This window comes from Girardinichthys multiradiatus, chromosome 19, assembly GCF_021462225.1.
Source record: "Girardinichthys multiradiatus isolate DD_20200921_A chromosome 19, DD_fGirMul_XY1, whole genome shotgun sequence".
NCBI classification, from domain to species: Eukaryota; Metazoa; Chordata; class Actinopteri; order Cyprinodontiformes; family Goodeidae; genus Girardinichthys; species Girardinichthys multiradiatus.
In genome coordinates, this window is record NC_061811.1 from 8758509 (window position 1) to 8775223 (window position 16715).

Below are 16715 nucleotides of genomic sequence, written 5' to 3' on the forward strand. Positions count from 1 at the left end.
AGGTTGTAGGGGAAACTTCCTATTGTGGAAGAAATGTGGTTATTGCTATGTTGTGATTGGCGGTTACTTGAATGTTTTATGAAATAAAATCATACAAAAACAGCAAAAGTCACAGCTATGTTCAATATTGAAAGTCCATAGAAACTCGAGGGAATGTGCCTAAACAGCTGCAAGGCTTTATGAAAACCACAGATCAGTGACACTAAAAAGGAAAAAAGGTATCAATTTGCAAGAAGCATAAAGATTGGACTCGGGAGTAATAACAGAAGGTCCTGTGGTTTGATGAGTCCAGGTTTATACTGTTCCAGAGTCATGGTAGGAGGAGGGGTGCATGAAGTGATGCACCCATCATGCTTAGTGCCTACCGTAGAAGCCTGTGGGGACTGTGCTACGATCTGGGGTTGCTGCAGTTGGTCAGGTCCAGGGTCAGCAACATTAGGAGCCCAAGGAATGAGGTCAGCTGACTACCTGAATATACTAAAAGGCCAGGTTAGTCCATCAGTGAATTTCTTCTTCCCTGATGGTCCCAGGTGCATCCCAAGAGGAAAATAGCAGCATCCGTTGCTCTCAGATTGTGAATGAGTGGTTCAAGGAGCATGAGATATCAACCTCATTGAGAATCTTGGGAAACTGCTGGAGAAGACCTTCAGCTATGGTCTGATTCTCCCATAATCTCCACAAGATCTTGGTGAAAAATTAAACTAACAAATGTGACATGCAGAAGCTTAATGAAACAATACCACAGCAAAGGCAGACTGTAATCAGAGCTAAAGGCGATCCAACGAAAGTCAAGAGTGTGATTTTATGTTGGATGGGCCAAATATTACATCACTGTCAGACTGAATGTCAGAAGTTCAGAAAAACTTTTAACCAAACAGGCTGTTTGGCAGATTGAAAACCATTTTCATTCAACCAAGATGTTTATTTCAGAGAAAAGATAATTTCACAAAAGACAGGGTTGTTTAAGGAGTCATTTTTCTGAAAAAAATAAATAAAACCTGTTTTTACGTACATTTCAACAAAGAAAACAACACCAGGAAAATCATTTACACCCTTTTTAATTATGAGTGAAAAACCCTTTACTGGCATTAGAGCAATTAAAAACATTTTATAACTGCTGACAAAGGTTTTGCTAATCAAGTATTTTGACCATTTATGTTTTTTTGTTGAGTTTCAAGTGTTTGAGGTCGTGAACCATCCTTGCTTTCTCCCCAATCCTAATGTCAAACTCAAGACCTGCAGGCTGGATGCGGCCCGCAGTACTTCCTTCACCGAATATTATTGAGCCACCAGTAAGTTATACATCACTAACGCCATTTACACTTCATATCCCACAATGCACCATAACCATTCTGGGCTCAGAAAAGGGGTTCTATCACAGAGACGATGCCTGATCTCTGCCTGAATGCAGCTGAAATGCTCTGCATGTTTGGTAACAGGCTGTAAGAGTAACTGTTGACAGTGATGAAGATGAACAAGACAGCAGACAGAAGGCTTTTAATTGATGTGCACCACAGAACACCCCAGATTAATGGACTTATTGCCCATTTTAAAAGGCCAAGTGTCCTGCTTGACTTAAAACAAAATGTCCTTGTTCAGATTTTCTTGGCTTTTTTCTTTCTTTTTTTACCATAAATATCAAGACAGCCTTTTCCCAGCACTTTTGTTTCATTAATTAAATATTCTGCTATTCCTGTGTGAGTGAGTGAATATTTATTTATATTTTTATTATAAATAAATATTTACATTTATTTATCATTAATAAATTTAACTGTTCATGGATCCTGAACTGGATCTGCCAAGCCAAGATAAACATCATGAATTAATCTTTATCAGTATTGCCTTGTCTCGGGTTCTGTCATGGGAAAAAGAAAGTACATCATCCATCATAAGAACACTGAATGAGGGTGTACTTTCTTTTCACTATGATCATCAGTGTAGATGTTGGTTAAACTGGTGATTGAAGGCTTCATAATGCCTTGTATGATTAATGGACAAATGAACAAGGAGTGTGAATTTAAAATGGGTGATTGTTCAATTGTGTCTGCAGAGAAACACTCAAAACTGATTTTCAGAATTTAGGGAGCATTTTTCTTTAAATGCAAATCCCCGACAAGCAAATAAACCTGAAGTGACAAAGCTCTGCATCAGGTCCACACCTCTCTGATCCTCTTGATCTGAATGAAGTTCTCTCGGCCCCAGCTCAGCTCATCCTGGGGGAGGGCAGAAACACAAAGAACATTCATGTTTGTAGGTATGAGAGAAGAATAACTAATGCTCTGGTATTACTGGTGTAGATAAACAAGCTGGGGCTGAAGTGAAATTAACCATCAGTCAGCACCTTTAAACTGAGCAGGAAAAAAATGTTGCTTATTAATTCAATATCGTTTGCTTGCAATGCTTACCTTTGGGTGTCTCAGTTCTCCTTTCTTTCTGGCAGAGTACCACGCCTAAGGGAAAAATAACGTATTTCAACAGTCATGCATATAAAATCTTTGGATATCACATGAAACATATGGTGTATAATCACCTTAAAGGCATTGACAAACGCCATCGAGTCACTTGGGACACCACGGGCAAAAGCTAGCTTGCTCCTAAAATCACAGAAACAATAAAACACACGAAGATCATACTTACAGCAACGATTAAATCTAGAAATCTAGCTGTGAATTAATGCAACCACTGGATGTGACTCACCTGTGACCTGCAAGCTGCTGCATGGCTGGAATGGCAAAGAAACTCTTCAGGGAGTGTGACGCAGCTGAAAATAAAGACAAACCAACGTGTAAACAGAAGCTACCTAAAACAAGTGTTCACTTTTTATCTTGCATGAAGCAGGTGAGAATCACTGTGTTCAGGGCAGAGCAGAACACTTAGGCCCAGTGTTGTATTTATTTTACGGTGCAGCAAGTGGATGACAAAAGTGCAACAACCAGGCATCCTTCAGAAACAGCAAAGAAAAAAGCAAAGGCAGCCTAGAGTTGAAGAAGCAACAGCTGCATTTAAATTCAGTGTTTAGGAAAGTTTGACCAAGTTGTGATGATTTAACCAGCAGCAACCCACCTAAAAGATTAGGGTGATAGCAAGGACGTTTTCTAATCACAAAGAGCTGGCGCTCATCACCACAAATAAATCATCAAAATACCAGAGAAAACAAGCAAAAAGCTTTTCAATTACAAGATTATAAGAAGGGGCTGGTTGTTGTAATTTTAATAAAGATTTTCCCACTGATTATTGACCTCATTTTCAACATGGCATTTTCCTTTAAATGGGAATTTAAAAAAACTAAATTTTTTCAACAACGACTCTCTTAACACACTTCTATTAACTCTGGATAGATGCAGGTCTACCTTCCCGTCACAATTTCCCTGTTGAATGAAAAACAATGTTAAATCTAAATCGGCCAGGGGTATGAATAAATCTGAACTGTAGATGTATCTAGCAGACTAAAGAGGGTTTCTGCAAGTTCCAATATGTTCAATTTAAAAGGTTTTTTATGACCATTGTTATTTAAACTAAAAACCTTCATAAAATACAAAGACGACTAAATGACTTAATAGCTTTAAAAATCATTTTAACTTGACTGAAGCAAGTTAAATATTAACATGGCAACTTTAAGTTGACGTTTTTTTGCTAAGCAGTACTTTTAAATTTCTGTTTCAGTATTAATACCGCAATGGCTGAACCAATAAACGGACAAATTGATTTAACACCAAATATTTAAAATCTGGATGTAAGACTTTTTAAAAAGACAAATATGCAAATATTTAGACGTTTTGAAACCCTGCAGAAAGATCCTACACAAAGTGAAATGAAGAGTTCACATTTCTCAGGGTGCCTTTGGGCCAAGATGCCTTTGAACAGCTGTAAACATATAGATACCAGGTGCACCATAATGGCTGACTGACCTATGATGAGACATTCATCCAGACAGCCAAAGACATGACCCAGGACAATCATCTTTCCCAGGTAAAGATCCACAGGCAAGTGGGCAAGCACTCGGCCAAGGAACGTCAGCTCACCATCCTCGCTCTGAGTTTTGCCATCAGTTTTCGCAGACAGGGCACCCATCTGAGGAATTAAACAGCTAATCTCATAGAGATGTTAAAAACTCTCTTGATTCCTGATACATGTTAATTTAATAAACAAAGATAAGACGTACATTTCACTTTGCCAAAAACATTAAAGTTTCCACCCAACAAGACTATGAATATTCAAGTCTTCTATCATAAAACTGCTCCATCATTACTACAATCTCCATGAACGTCTCTTCTCACGTAGAATCATGGTTTATCACTGCTTTACTTGCCTCTATGAGTTGGAGCACTGTCCTCACAATGTCAACAAGGTTAGGAGGTGAGAGTGCTGTACAGAGGAGGGAGCGAGGGTCTCCCATGTTCAGCAGCTTGACCTTTAACAGGATGGTTGACAGAGGAACAAGCTGAGAAGAGGCACAACATGCTGGTTAAAGCTGGGTTCAGAAAGCATTTAAAGTGAAGAAAGGTGTCAGTCATCAGCTCTGCCTGACCTGCATCTCAGGAATCATATATTCAGGGATTTCATTCGTCCAGAAATCTTTAGTCACAAGACGGTAGCAGTAGCCCTTTGACACTCGGCCTGCCCTCCCTGTCAGGAACATATTGAAACATAAGGAAACAGACTGCAGTCAGCAGGACTTCGCCATGCTAAAACACCACTTTTTAATCGTTTGCGTGCAGCGCTCTGGAGACCCGGCTGAGCAAAATTAAATGGGAACATGGCCCATTAAGAAATATTTTGTAACCACAATATATTGTCATGCAACTGTGCTGACTGATGACACTCAAGGCATCATTCATAGCTTTTTATTTATAGTTCAAAATTCTAAAACAATGTACTTGTCAAACTCAACTAAGGTGTTTTACATGGATAGCAGGTTATTAAAAGCCTAATTTAGGCATTGTTCAAGCAGTTACTCTTTCAGTGAAAAGAAAAAGGATTCAGAGGTCTTTTTGGCTTGACATTAGCGTGTGATTCTCAGCTTCAGCAAAGGGTTATCTCACTGTTTGTTTGAGGAATGTAGAGCACATTTTATCATCACTAGTTCAAAAGTCAGGTTTGGTCCAATGCTTTGGCCAAACCTGAAAGGGACTATACCATAGTGAACAAATTCATTTAAAAATAAAATAAAACGGTGGCCTGAAAAAAAAAAACTTCATTCTGAAGGAGAAAACATAAAAAAAGAGTCGATTTCAGTCCTACTTTTGCTGTCAGGACCACCGTAGAAGATGGTGAGTTATGCTGAAAAAGTCTTAAAGCAGTTTTCATTTGTGAATCTTTTTAGTCCATTTGTGAAAACATGAAAAACTGATTTATCAGCTATTTTAAGCACCACTTTAAATAATTTATAGTATTGGGAAAAACAAAAGGAGGCAGATTTATAGATTAGTTATTTTATTTTCTTATGTTTTTAAAATGTTCCCTCTAATTGATCAAGCATTGCGAATCGTTTCTTTGGAGCTGAATGTACCGTCACAGCCCCAGCTCTGTGCTGTAGTTGCCTCACCTTTGCGCTGGTTGCAGTTGGTTTTGGACGCCCAGGTCAGAAGCAGAGACTGATAATTAGTATCTTTATCACACACCAAGCGACGGGCCAGGCAGAAGTCAATAACTGAAGGAGAAAAAAAAAGGCAATAAATCTTTTATGTTGCATCTAAGCTATGCTAAACAAAAGCTAAAATTCTGATTAAAAATAAATATATATTAAAAAAAAGAACCGTATTTGACGTCTGGCACAGTCACCGAACTCTCAGCGATGTTGGTAGAGAGGATCACCTGAGAAGGTAAAGGGATTACATCAGGAGTTGGAAAATGAAACAGACACAGATGGCAAGTTCCTCGCTTGTATCAATAACTGCTGCGACAATAACGACTAACGCAGAGAAAGAAACCATCGATCATCCACTTCAACAGCTGATATCTACATGCAAATTATGATTATAGGAACCCAGTTTTCACAAACACCGTTGCCATATTAGAAACTTGGGTCAACATGAACAATATAGACTTTGACCTGTCAATGGATTCACATTCCTCACGTTATGAATTCAACCACAATATTAGGAACAAGAGTGGAGGAGGAGAAGCTTCGTATGTAGACACGTTTGAAATATCGGTTGAATATTATGACAACAGTGGTTGATAATGTCCAGGAATGCCTAGCATTTGAAATTTAGACTATATTAAAAAAACAGTAATTGTTAGTTGTATAAGGAGGAGCTACAGCCAGCGGCACTGAGGCCTTTAAGGACTGGATGTGGGAAAAATTACCAAACATTAGCCACAGAAAGGTTGACCTGCTAAATCCATAAACACATGAAGTGACGGAAGAAATCATTGACAAAATGTATGATTCTATACCTTTAAAAATACCCAGACCTAATAGAATCGCATCATTCTGCACCGTTTTACTCATGCAACGCTCTGTTCTACTGTGGTATAATTTAACACAGGAAACTTTTAATCAGCTGACGGCTCGGTCACTACTATAAACCGAAGCAATGGAACAAACTAGTGAGTCTCTTTCACCAACCTCCATTTAGTTATAGAGACACTGGAGGTTAATAATAAATCAGGTTATGGTGGAGTCAGACTGAAGCTGACAGAGCAGAATAAACAGTAGGAACCTGTAGCAACCTACCTTCCCGCTGCACTGGATCACTAAAGAAATATACTACATTGTTTGTTCTGTTGTTCTGCTAAAATGGGAAGTGACACTTAAATTGCATATTTTTATAAATGAGTGCTGAATTATTCCCTACTTAATGGTTTTGTCCTAATTAAGGGGGTTAAAATAGTCATATTGTAATTCATTATATTTTTTGCTCCTAAGCAGAAAGAACCCTGTTCCTTCAGAAAATGTCGCTGCAGTATCAAAAATGGTATCGAGTATTTTTCTTCAAGACAATAATAAAGTAAGTGGGACACTGATAAATGATATCGATGATCATCTTTCACGCTGTACTGTTTATAATTTGAACTATAAATGTAATAAACTTGATACTTTTAGATAGAAGAGATTTAATGTCAAAGAACTAAAGAGAAACATAAACAATGTTAATGGTGCATTTGAGCAGTTCCTTATAACATTTAGATCCTTAAACAATAAACTGCCCTATAAAGCAGTACAGTAGAAACCATAAATATAAACCGTCCAAAGAGGTCTGTAGAATGCATGTAAAAAGAGATACAGAGGTGAGATACATGATGAAGAGGCCGCCTGATACAGACATTTCAAACTTCATAGGAAAGCACTGCAGGCACATACGTCAACTAGAGTGAAATCAGCAGCTTCTACCTTCCTGTATCCAGGGACAGGGGAAAGGAACACACCATTCTGCTCCTCCAGAGTCACAGATGAATGGAGAGGATAAATCTGCAATCTGAGGCACAGTCACACGTTTTAGGTTTTATTATCAAGCTAAATTTATCTCTTGGCATACAGCAAAACCACAACAGTGAGACCTCCATTTCCTTTCTCTAGACAGCATCCATTCATCTTTTTTGTATTTGAATCTTAAAACAAAGACATTTTTAACGACAAAAGAAAAAAATAAAAGTGAACTCGTTAGCTCACCTTTGGTGAACAAGCTTGGCCAAGGTCTCCTGCATGCAGCGAATCTCATGTATCCCAGGAAGGAAAACCAGAACACTTCCTCTCTCTGACACAGTCAGCCCACCATCTTTCTGAGCTTTGCTACTCAGAGTCGGCACATCGATTAATATTTTCTAATTAACAACTTTAAGTTGATTAGTCTTATTATAATTGACCCTCACCTGAAATCTTTGCCCTCTATCTCATCAAAGTTCTGGATCAGACTGATGGCGAGGTCATACATCTTAGGCGAGATCATCAGGTCATCGGGATAAGGCGACTCAATCTGATATGGACACACAAACTTCATGCATTAACAGCATGGACTGAAAAAATGAGAACAGAACTGTTGAGGCATTTATTTATGTATCTCTTTACCCTGTAAGGAAACAGTTTCTGGAGGTCATCGAGGTAAAACTCTTCAATGGTGTAGGGTGCTCCCTCCACTTCAAACACATAAGCGGGGCTCATCTTGCCCCATATCGGCGTCGCAAAGTAATCAGCAAACTCTCTACAGTTGATGGTGGCTGACATGAGGATTATCTGCCCAAAATAGATGCCTTTATAGTGCCGGAGGAAGTGACACACAAGGAAGGCAAAGCAGATGTTTCCTGGATGCACTCATTACCTTGACATGACGAGAGTTGGAATGGAGGAGTTTTCTCAACACTAACAACAGAAAGTCCATGTCTTCGGTGCGCTCATGTACCTTGATCAAGCCAGACACATTAAAAGGTTAGATTTCAGACTGATCAAGCTAATGTCCTGTTCTAGTCAGGTTTTAAGGCACCCATTACAACAAAGGTTTATACCCAGGGCCATTTAATGCATCAGACACAGTTTTACAACGTCTGAGATGAAGGCCTGAGATATTTTAAAGTGGCATTTTTGCAACAAATAGAAATACATGAAAATCTTGCTATGGTCATAATGATAATTATGGAAATGATATCAGGTGCGATGTGTGCCTATTTTCTCTTCTTCTCCCCTGTGCTTCCTACACTGTGACCTTAATCATTTTAGAGAACATCATTGTGTCCGGTGTGAGCATCTGCTGCTGTGAGACTATGTCCACCTGGCTGAATGTTACGTTGGCATGAAAAATGCACGTTCATTACAGTTGGCCTATATTAATCACCACTTATTGCTCTCCCAACAGTCCTTTGCCATTTTAATATTGCACACACCAATATCGCGGCGATGATATATTTGCAATATATTGTGTAGCCCTAATGTTTGTGTGTTTCTTTCTGTTTTTATTACTGCAGAAGTTGCAGGTTTGTCATGAGCCGTGTGGTGAGATGTTAGGCGAGTGGGAGCAGCTCCTGTGTGGTCTTTTTCTACAAACATCTCTGGACACATGGCCTCAGGTTTCACTCAACATTTACACGGGCAGCAGGTGTTCGGTGAAAACAAAATACAGTAATATGGGATTAGACTGACATCACATGGATACCATTTAATTCAACACAACAATGACCTCAAAACAAGAAAAACTGATCAAAAATAAAATCTACAGTGTTTTTGTATAAGGACAGGATGATGGAGAAAATGCATAAAAGCATTTCTTCTGTTCGCTTACCTCATCTACAAAAATGTGAGAGAACTCTGTGAGAGACTTGGCCAGCACGAGCTTTTGCAGAAGAACCCCTGTGGTCAAGTAAATTAGTCGAGTGTGCTCAGTGGCCATTTTCTCCAGTGCGACCTGAAACGAACACAATGATGGATAAAACAGCTCAGTGAAAAACCGTTTGTTTTTCTGGTCATTTTTTACTTTACAAACATTATATGACAATCTGTTGTCCTCTAACGTTTCTAAAAACTAAAGTCAGTATTTTGTTGTTCTACCACTGAAATTAAAACATTGATTTTGTTGTCTTTAAGACATTTTATAATAACTTGGTGGCTTGTTTAGGATCTTTGTCCACGAATAACCAGTTGTCCTCAAGCTTCAACTTTTTGGCTGATGTCTGGAGATGTTGCTTCAAAATTTCACCATGTTCTGTCCTCATGATGCCACGTATTTCTCCAGTTTTCCAGCCCCTACATGCAGCAAAACATCCACACAGCATGATGCGGCCACCCCCGTACTTTACAGTCAGGATGGTGTTCTCAGGCTCACAAGTTTCCCTCTTTGTCCCCCAAATGTGAAGCTGGTCATTACGATCAAACCCTTGAATTCTAGTTGCATCTGACCAAAGGTCATGTCCCCAAAATTAAGGCCTTTGTCCCAAAGTGCATTTGCAAACTAATCTGGCTTTTAATGTTGCTTTTGGACTAATGGCTTCTTCCTCATTGAGTGGCCTTTCAGCACGTCTGTAAAGAATTTGCTTTACTGTTGATAATGACACTTCATTTTTCTCCTTCCTGGACAGCATGATGGCTGGACATTCCCATGCTAGTTGTGTTTGCATATAGTTGTTTGAAAAGATGAATGCGGCTCCTTCGGACCTCTGGAAATTCTGTGCAAGAATAAATCAGACTTGTGGAGGTCCACAGTTCTCTTCCTGATATCTTGGCCGATTTGTTTCTACTTTTCAATGTCACAAAACTAAGGAATGAGAATGACATGGTGCCATAAAATACGTACATTCCTCCAAACTGTTTTAGTAGTCATAATGTATGTAAAACACTGAATTTAAATAAAATGAAATCTAAAACAAAAGTGAGTAAAAAGGAAATAATTCTGGTAATCCAAACAGCAAGTGTTGTCTGATTTATTGTCAGAGAGTAAAAACAAATGGTTTTGTGCCTTTATACAGTAAATATCTGGTTTCAACTATCATATCTGACACAAAGACAAAGAAAAAATGTCGCTGGCGTATGGAAGACCGTAAATAAAAGCGTTACATCTCATTTGAGCAGTGACTGTTAGTCTTTCTTTCGCCGGCTGACAGTGACATCATCCCCAATACCAGAGGTCTGAAGCAAGCGGAGGAAAAAAGTTATTTCAAGCCACGGTGTTTCAGAGCTGAGTCCACAACCAAACATCCTAGAAACAAAGCAGCCTAAAGCAATGAAAGCTTTCTGAATCATTTGGTACTCGACCATCATCATATTTGTGATCACCGTTTTAACTTCTATCTTTGTGGATGATCATTTTATTGCTCTGTTACTTTAAATCATAACCATTCTTGATTTTTACCCCTTTATTCCTATAAAACCTAAAAGACTCCTTTAAATTACAGGAAAATATCTTAAAGTGCGAAAAGAATCCACTGTGTCCTTTAAAATCTTGGATTCACAGCTTAATCCACGAAGTTCTAGTTTGCAGTTAGATGCCAAAATTTCACGGGTAGAACCGTTATGAACGGACACCTAAGGAAGAATCGTGTTCTTTTCTGCACTAAATCTAGAAAAGAACATGGAGCGAAAATAACAGGAAGTGACAAAATGAAGCGGTAATGGATCAGTTCACTAAAAGATAAATCATCTTGGTTCTGGATGTAGGTGTGTAATAATAATAATAATAATCATAATAATCATCTTTATTGTGTAGTTCAGTTAATCAGCAAATACAGACCAACTGCCAGGCCCAGGATTAGATGACAACAGCAGCAGCAGCAGAACTGCTTCAGCCCAGAAGAAATGAGTCTACATGATCAGAACTTGCAGCATCCCATGTAAGCACTGCAGAAAAACATGTCAATGGTATCTTCCAGGTTTTTCTATGTTAAATATTTAACGCCGCCACCAAGCAATAAATACAGGTCCTTCTCAAAAAATTAGCATATTGTGATAAAGTTAATTATTTTCCATAATGTAATGATGAAAATTTAACATTCATATATTTTAGATTCATTGCACACTAACTGAAATATTTCAGGTCTTTTATTGTCTTAATACAGATGATTTTGGCATACAGCTCATGAAAACCCAAAATTCCTATCTCACAAAATTAGCATATTTCATCCGACCAATAAAAGAAAAGTGTTTTTAATACAAAAAACGTCAACCTTCAAATAATCATGTACAGTTATGCACTCAATACTTGGTCTGGAATCCTTTTGCAGAAATGACTGCTTCAATGCGGCGTGGCATGGAGGCAATCAGCCTGTGGCACTGCTGAGGTCTTATGGAGGCCCAGGATGCTTCGATAGCGGCCTTTAGCTCATCCAGAGTGTTGGGTCTTGAGTCTCTCAACGTTCTCTTCACAATATCCCACAGATTCTCTATGGGGTTCAGGTCAGGAGAGTTGGCAGGCCAATTGAGCACAGTGATACCATGGTCAGTAAACCATTTACCAGTGGTTTTGGCTCTGTGAGCAGGTGCCAGGTTGTGCTGAAAAATGAAATCTTCATCTCCATAAAGCTTTTCAGCAGATGGAAGCATGAAGTGCTCCAAAATCTCCTGATAGCTAGCTGCATTGACCCTGCCCTTGATAAAACACAGTGGACCAACACCAGCAGCTGACACGGCACCCCAGACCATCACTGACTGTGGGTACTTGACACTGGACTTCTGGCATTTTGGCATTTCCTTCTCCCCAGTCTTCCTCCAGACTCTGGCACCTTGATTTCCGAATGATATGCAGAATTTGCTTTCATCCGAAAAAAGTACTTTGGACCACTGAGCAACAGTCCAGTGCTGCTTCTCTGTAGTCCAGGTCAGGCGCTTCTGCCGCTGTTTCTGGTTCAAAAGTGGCTTGACCTGGGGAATGCGGCACCTGTAGCCCATTTCCTGCACACGCCTGTGCACGGTGGCTCTGGATGTTTCTACTCCAGACTCAGTCCACTGCTTCTGCAGGTCCCCCAAGGTCTGGAATCGGCCCTTCTCCACAATCTTCCTCAGGGTCCGGTCACCTCTTCTCGTTGTGCAGCGTTTTCTGCCACACTTTTTCCTTCCCACAGACTTCCCACTGAGGTGCCTTGATACAGCACTCTGGGAACAGCCTATTTGTTCAGAAATGTCTGTGTCTTACCCTCTTGCTTGAGGGTGTCAATAGTGGCCTTCTGGACAGCAGTCAGGTCGGCAGTCTTACCCATGATTGGGGTTTTGAGTGATGAACCAGGCTGGGAGTTTTAAAGGCCTCAGGAATCTTTTGCAGGTGTTTAGAGTTAACTTGTTGATTCAGATGATTAGGTTCATAGCTCGTTTAGAGACCCTTTTAATAATATGCTAATTTTGTGAGATAGGAATTTTGGGTTTTCATGAGCTGTATGCCAAAATCATCTGTATTAAGACAATAAAAGACCTGAAATATTTCAGTTAGTGTGCAATGAATCTAAAATATATGAATGTTAAATTTTCATCATTACATTATGGAAAATAATGAACTTTATCACAATATGCTAATATTTTGAGAAGGACCTGTAGATTAGCTCCGTTTTGCAAAAAAGTTTCTTTCAGTTAAGGAAAATAGCAAAACAATATTTGTTTTTCGGGGTTTCACTTGGAGAGAGTAATACATCCCTTTATCGTATCTCAGCACTTTATGCTGGTATCATTCAGTCTTCAGGTAGCTGCCGTCTTTTAACTGGTACAGACAGACATGAGCACATCTCAAAGATCCTGTCCTCCCTTCATTGGCTCCATGTGCATCAGAGAATTAATTTTATAATCCTAACGTTGACTTGTGCACCATCAATTCAATTCAATTCAGTTTTATTTATATAGCGCCAATTCACAACACATGTTGTCTCAAGGTACTTCACAACAGTCAGGTTCATACATTCCAATTAATCCTAACACTTGAACAGTTCAGTCAGATTCAGTTATTTATTCAAATTGGATAAAAAGTTTTTCTATCTAAGGAAACCCAGCAGATTGCATCCAGTCAGTGACTTGTAGCATTCCCTCCTCACCAGAGGAGTGGACAGTCACTGGTGTTGACTTTGCAGCAATCCCTCATACTGAGCATGCATGTAGCGACAGTGGAGAGGAAAAACTCCCTTTTAACAGGAAGAAACCTCCAGCAGAACCAGGCTCAGTGTGAGCGGCCATCTGCCACGACCGACTGGGGGTTTGAGAGAACAGAGCAGAGACACAAAGAGAACAAAGAAGCACTGATCCAGGAGTACTTTCTATGGAAAGGAAAAGTAAATGTTAATGGATGTAGCTCCTTTAGTCGTTTCACCTAGAAAGAAAGAACAGATAAATTCTGAGCCAATTTTCAAGGTTAGAGTCTGAAAGAGAGCACATATAGTTAGTCACAGAAGCTCAGTCAATCACCATGTCTAGGAGAGAGAAAGGGTTAAACACTAAAAGACAGGGCCATGTGGATCATCTGTAGAGGGTGAGCATTAAGTTGTTGCCAGCAGAAGCTCGGACGATTCCCCTCTCCAGAAAGGTGTCACAGGTAGACAGAGCCAGGCCAGGTGTAGCTTCTAGGAAGAGAAAAGAGAGAACAAAGTAAAAAATTGAAATAACAGCAAATAATGCAAAATTGGAGAGTAGTGTGAGAATGTAGCGAAGAGGGTTAAAGTGGTCATTATGTCCTCCAGCAGCCTAAGCCTATAGCAGCATAACTACACAGATAGTTTCAGTTTAGATTATTTAGTTAAACGGCGCTTATTTACAATAATGTCATCTCAAGGAACCCCACAAAGGGTCCCACTGATGGTCATTGTTATACTAAAAACCACAAGGATTGGGATACATCTCTCTGTCAGACTGATTATAACCATTGGAAAAGAGAAGGGATCATACAGGTAGCAGAAATGGAGGGTGTGTTTAGACCTCAACCATAACTGAGCCGGTTTAGGCTAAACCTGACTCCCCCTTACTCCAACCAACAGGGAGGGAGGAAGGCTCCCTCCCTGATAACCTAAGCCACTCGAACTATAAGCTTTATCAAAAAGGAAAGTTTTATGCCTAGCCTTAAAAGTAGACAGGGTGTCTGCCTCACGGACTAAAGCTGGGAGCTGGTTCCACAGGAGAGGAGCCTGATAACTAAAGGATCTGCCTCCCATTCTACTTCTAGAGACTCTAGGAACCACCAGTAAACCTGCAGTCTGAGAACGAAGTGCTCTGTTAGGAACATATGGAACAATCAGATCTCTGATGTATGATGGAGCTAGATCATTAAGGGCTTTATATGTGAGGAGGAGAATTTTAAATCAATAAAAGGTGTTACAGATTAACACTGCATTTCTACATTAATGAAACCTTTTTTCAAGCTAAGATTCATCAGTGAATTATTAATGTTCTGAACTACAACCTAATGCAAACAGGTGTTTAACTTTTTAGCCAAATAAATAAATGGCATTTGAAATGAGCATCTTCTCCACCCTTTACTGTAAAGAAAGCAAAGCCAGGTTGAAGCTTGGTCTGTCGTAATGACCCGACTGATGCCAAACGGCCACATTCTGTTTTTATATTACATGACGTGTTCAGAGAATAAGTGACTTGTTGAACTCTATGAAGGCTGGATTGTTAATGTTTGTCATTTCTGGACTGTTGATAAGATAGAAATAAAAAGGTAAACTAAACTGGACCAAAAACTTCAGGTTACTTTCGTAACCCCGGTTCTCTGAGTAGCATTCGTTTTGTGTCTCACATTGGGAACGGCCTCTGCGTGACCTCATCAGAAGCTCCTATTGCATTACGCCAGCCAGGAATGGCTGGAAATAAGCCTGTCAGTGTCAGAGAGGCCAGAGTCCCTCTCCCTATTTATACGGCTGTCGCTGCACTGATAGTTTATACAAAAACATTCACCTCTTCCTCGCAACGTCAGAGCAAGGACGGTGACTTGGTGAGACACTCGCTCATGCTACTCAGAGAACCGGGGTCACGAAAGTAACCTAAAGTTCTCTTTCATAGCATTCGTTTCGTGTCTCACATTGGGAACGAAAATATACTGACTCCCGTATTGCTCAGCAGATTACACACTGCATGTCAGCAGATTGTAAAACAATTAATCACAGTTCTCTATAGCGCTTGGTGCCACACAGAGTACTGAATGAGCCAGCGATGATGCTGCAACGTCAAGTTTGTAAAACCGAGCAAACGTGTGAGGAGACGCCCAGCTTGAAGCAGCACAAATCTCTCGCAGAGATACTCCTCTGAACAGAGCCCATGAAGATCTTAAGCCCCTAGTAGAGTGGGCACGCAGGCCCTCTGGAGGCTGAAGCCCTTTTGAACTATAGGCTAAGGAGGTTGCAGCAGTGATCCAATGGGCAAGCCGCTGTTTTGACACTGGTTTCCCATAATGATTCTTAGCCCAGGAGGCCAGGTGTGGCCTAGTGCATCCACCCCCAGAAGTGCGTTCTGATCGTGCAGGAAGAACAGGGGGCACCGATTGTTCTCCTGTGAGGCAAACAGGTCCACTGAAGGCTGACCGAAGTTCTGCCAGACCAACCTGGCCTTCTCTGGATGGAGCTTCCAATCTGCATACAGAAGATTCCCCCTGGAGAGAAGGTCTGCTCCACAGTTCAGTACTCCTGGGATGTGAGTGGCTCTCAATGACATAAATGTCTGCTGCTTCAAATTATCAGTTTGTGAGTCAGCCTGTGGAGCCTCAGTGACCTCAGACCTCCCTGCCTGTTGATATAAGCCACCACAGTGGTGTTGTCTGTTCTGATCAGTACGTGGTGTCCCCTCAGGATAGGGAGAAAATGTTTTAATGTTAAGTGAACAGCCATCAGCACCAGGCAATTTATGTGAGCTGACAGCATGTTTGGGCCCCAAGACCGATTCACCATTTGTCGTTCGCATATACCTCCCCAGCCCGACAGGGAGGTATCCGTCGTGACCACCTTTCTGTTTTGCACGACTCCCATCGGAACACCTTGTGTCGGCATATCGCCATCCCGCCAAGGACGTAGTGCTCTTGTGCAGGCTGTGGTAACCCTCACTCTCTGACGGAAGTGTGGGCTCAGCCTCTGATGAGAGGCCACCCATTGATGGATCCCTCTCATGTGGAGACGTCCCAGCGGGACTACTACTAATGCTGAGGCCATCAGCCACAAACGCCTTCTGCAGAGTGTGAACGATACCAGATTTCCTCTGTGAAACATGGACAAGCAGTCGAGCATGGTTTTCACTATGTCCTCTGTTAGTCTCAATGTGGCCTGGACTGAGTTTAGGGAGAGACATATGAAGGATATGTGTTGAGAAGGAAGCAGGATACTCTTCTCCACAT

The 16715-nt window shown here is 40.5% G+C and overlaps 1 protein-coding gene across 2 annotated transcripts in view; it reads right to left on the reverse strand.

Annotated features, from left to right (window-relative positions):
* tdrd9 (tudor domain containing 9) overlaps nucleotides 1-16715 on the reverse strand; it is a 47097-nt gene that overhangs the window by 16682 nt on the left and 13700 nt on the right. For both annotated transcript variants that reach the window (XM_047346069.1, XM_047346068.1), the window contains exons 5-19: nucleotides 9216-9338; nucleotides 8262-8342; nucleotides 8012-8176; nucleotides 7816-7919; nucleotides 7616-7735; nucleotides 7337-7421; nucleotides 5757-5814; nucleotides 5546-5650; nucleotides 4529-4626; nucleotides 4310-4441; nucleotides 3909-4071; nucleotides 2698-2761; nucleotides 2531-2594; nucleotides 2406-2450; nucleotides 2160-2213 (exon numbers count right to left, since the gene is read on the reverse strand). In XM_047346069.1, the coding sequence (XP_047202025.1) occupies nucleotides 2160-2213; nucleotides 2406-2450; nucleotides 2531-2594; nucleotides 2698-2761; nucleotides 3909-4071; nucleotides 4310-4441; nucleotides 4529-4626; nucleotides 5546-5650; nucleotides 5757-5814; nucleotides 7337-7421; nucleotides 7616-7735; nucleotides 7816-7919; nucleotides 8012-8176; nucleotides 8262-8342; nucleotides 9216-9338 (1461 nt within the window). The remainder of the gene's footprint in view (nucleotides 1-2159; nucleotides 2214-2405; nucleotides 2451-2530; nucleotides 2595-2697; nucleotides 2762-3908; nucleotides 4072-4309; nucleotides 4442-4528; nucleotides 4627-5545; nucleotides 5651-5756; nucleotides 5815-7336; nucleotides 7422-7615; nucleotides 7736-7815; nucleotides 7920-8011; nucleotides 8177-8261; nucleotides 8343-9215; nucleotides 9339-16715) is intronic.